Here is an 831-nt window from a genome sequence, read left to right as displayed (position 1 = left end):
TTGTAATGCGGATCGGCAGAAGGGGTAGGCATAGAAGCAGCATATGCCACCACGGCGACAACCATCTGTTGGTGAATCGTATGTTGTTTATAAGTAACAGGGGGAGTATTTTTAGTGACTTTATTGGTGTGATTGAGAGGGGGAAGGGGTAAGCTACGAAAATTAAAGTTGGGATCTGAGGGTAAACAAACCTGGGGAAAAATCAGGTTTGGAATCTAGGGGTGGGTGGGGGGGGTATAACTGTAAAGATTGAATTTAAATCAAATTTTGAGAACAGGAGAAGAGGAAAAATAGTTTTGATTGTTTTTCAATACATGAAAATTAATAACAATCATAATCTCAAAATTATACAAATCTACGAACATGGGAAATGATTCTACGAAAGATTTGAGAAGAAAAGATAGGTCGACGATAACGAAACTTCAAACAAATGGACGATCAAGATGAAAGATCAAACTATAGAAATTTAATTCTTATTCGACTCCAGACGTGTAAGAAATAAAAAAAACATTAACTCCATGAAACTCTAGAGAAAAAAAAAACAGATTTGCAATAAAGAGTAAGTCTATCCAAATACAAACTCTAAAGCGATATCTTTCTCTTACCAACAGCTTCATGACACCTGACTGTCTCCAGAACCTCTGGCTCAAACACTGACACCTTGACAGAACATGACACCGGCTTTTATACACAGTGTTATCACAGGCATGGGCGACCGTGGTATAGGCTGGACATGACTTTATCGCTGAAGCATGACGTGGGCGGCGTTGAATGGCAAGGCGAGGACAGGAAGGTAAACGCTTGGAGGAACTGATGACGGGGTTTCGTTGC

At 40.0% G+C, this 831-nt stretch overlaps 1 protein-coding gene across 1 annotated transcript in view; it reads right to left on the bottom strand.

Moving 5' to 3' along the window:
• LOC119589450 overlaps window positions 1–629 on the bottom strand; it is a gene marked incomplete in the record, with an annotated part of 1,592 nt that extends 963 nt beyond the window's left edge. The window contains 2 exon segments of the mRNA XM_037938056.1: window positions 10–65; window positions 606–629. Of these exon segments, the coding sequence (XP_037793984.1) occupies window positions 10–65; window positions 606–617 (68 nt within the window).
• Between the last annotated feature and the right edge of the window lie 202 nt (window positions 630–831).

This window comes from Penaeus monodon, chromosome 25 (assembly GCF_015228065.2).
Source record: "Penaeus monodon isolate SGIC_2016 chromosome 25, NSTDA_Pmon_1, whole genome shotgun sequence".
Classification (NCBI taxonomy): domain Eukaryota; kingdom Metazoa; phylum Arthropoda; class Malacostraca; order Decapoda; family Penaeidae; genus Penaeus; species Penaeus monodon.
The sequence above is the reverse complement of the archived record's forward strand: the minus strand, read 5'-3'. Positions and strand labels throughout refer to the sequence as shown.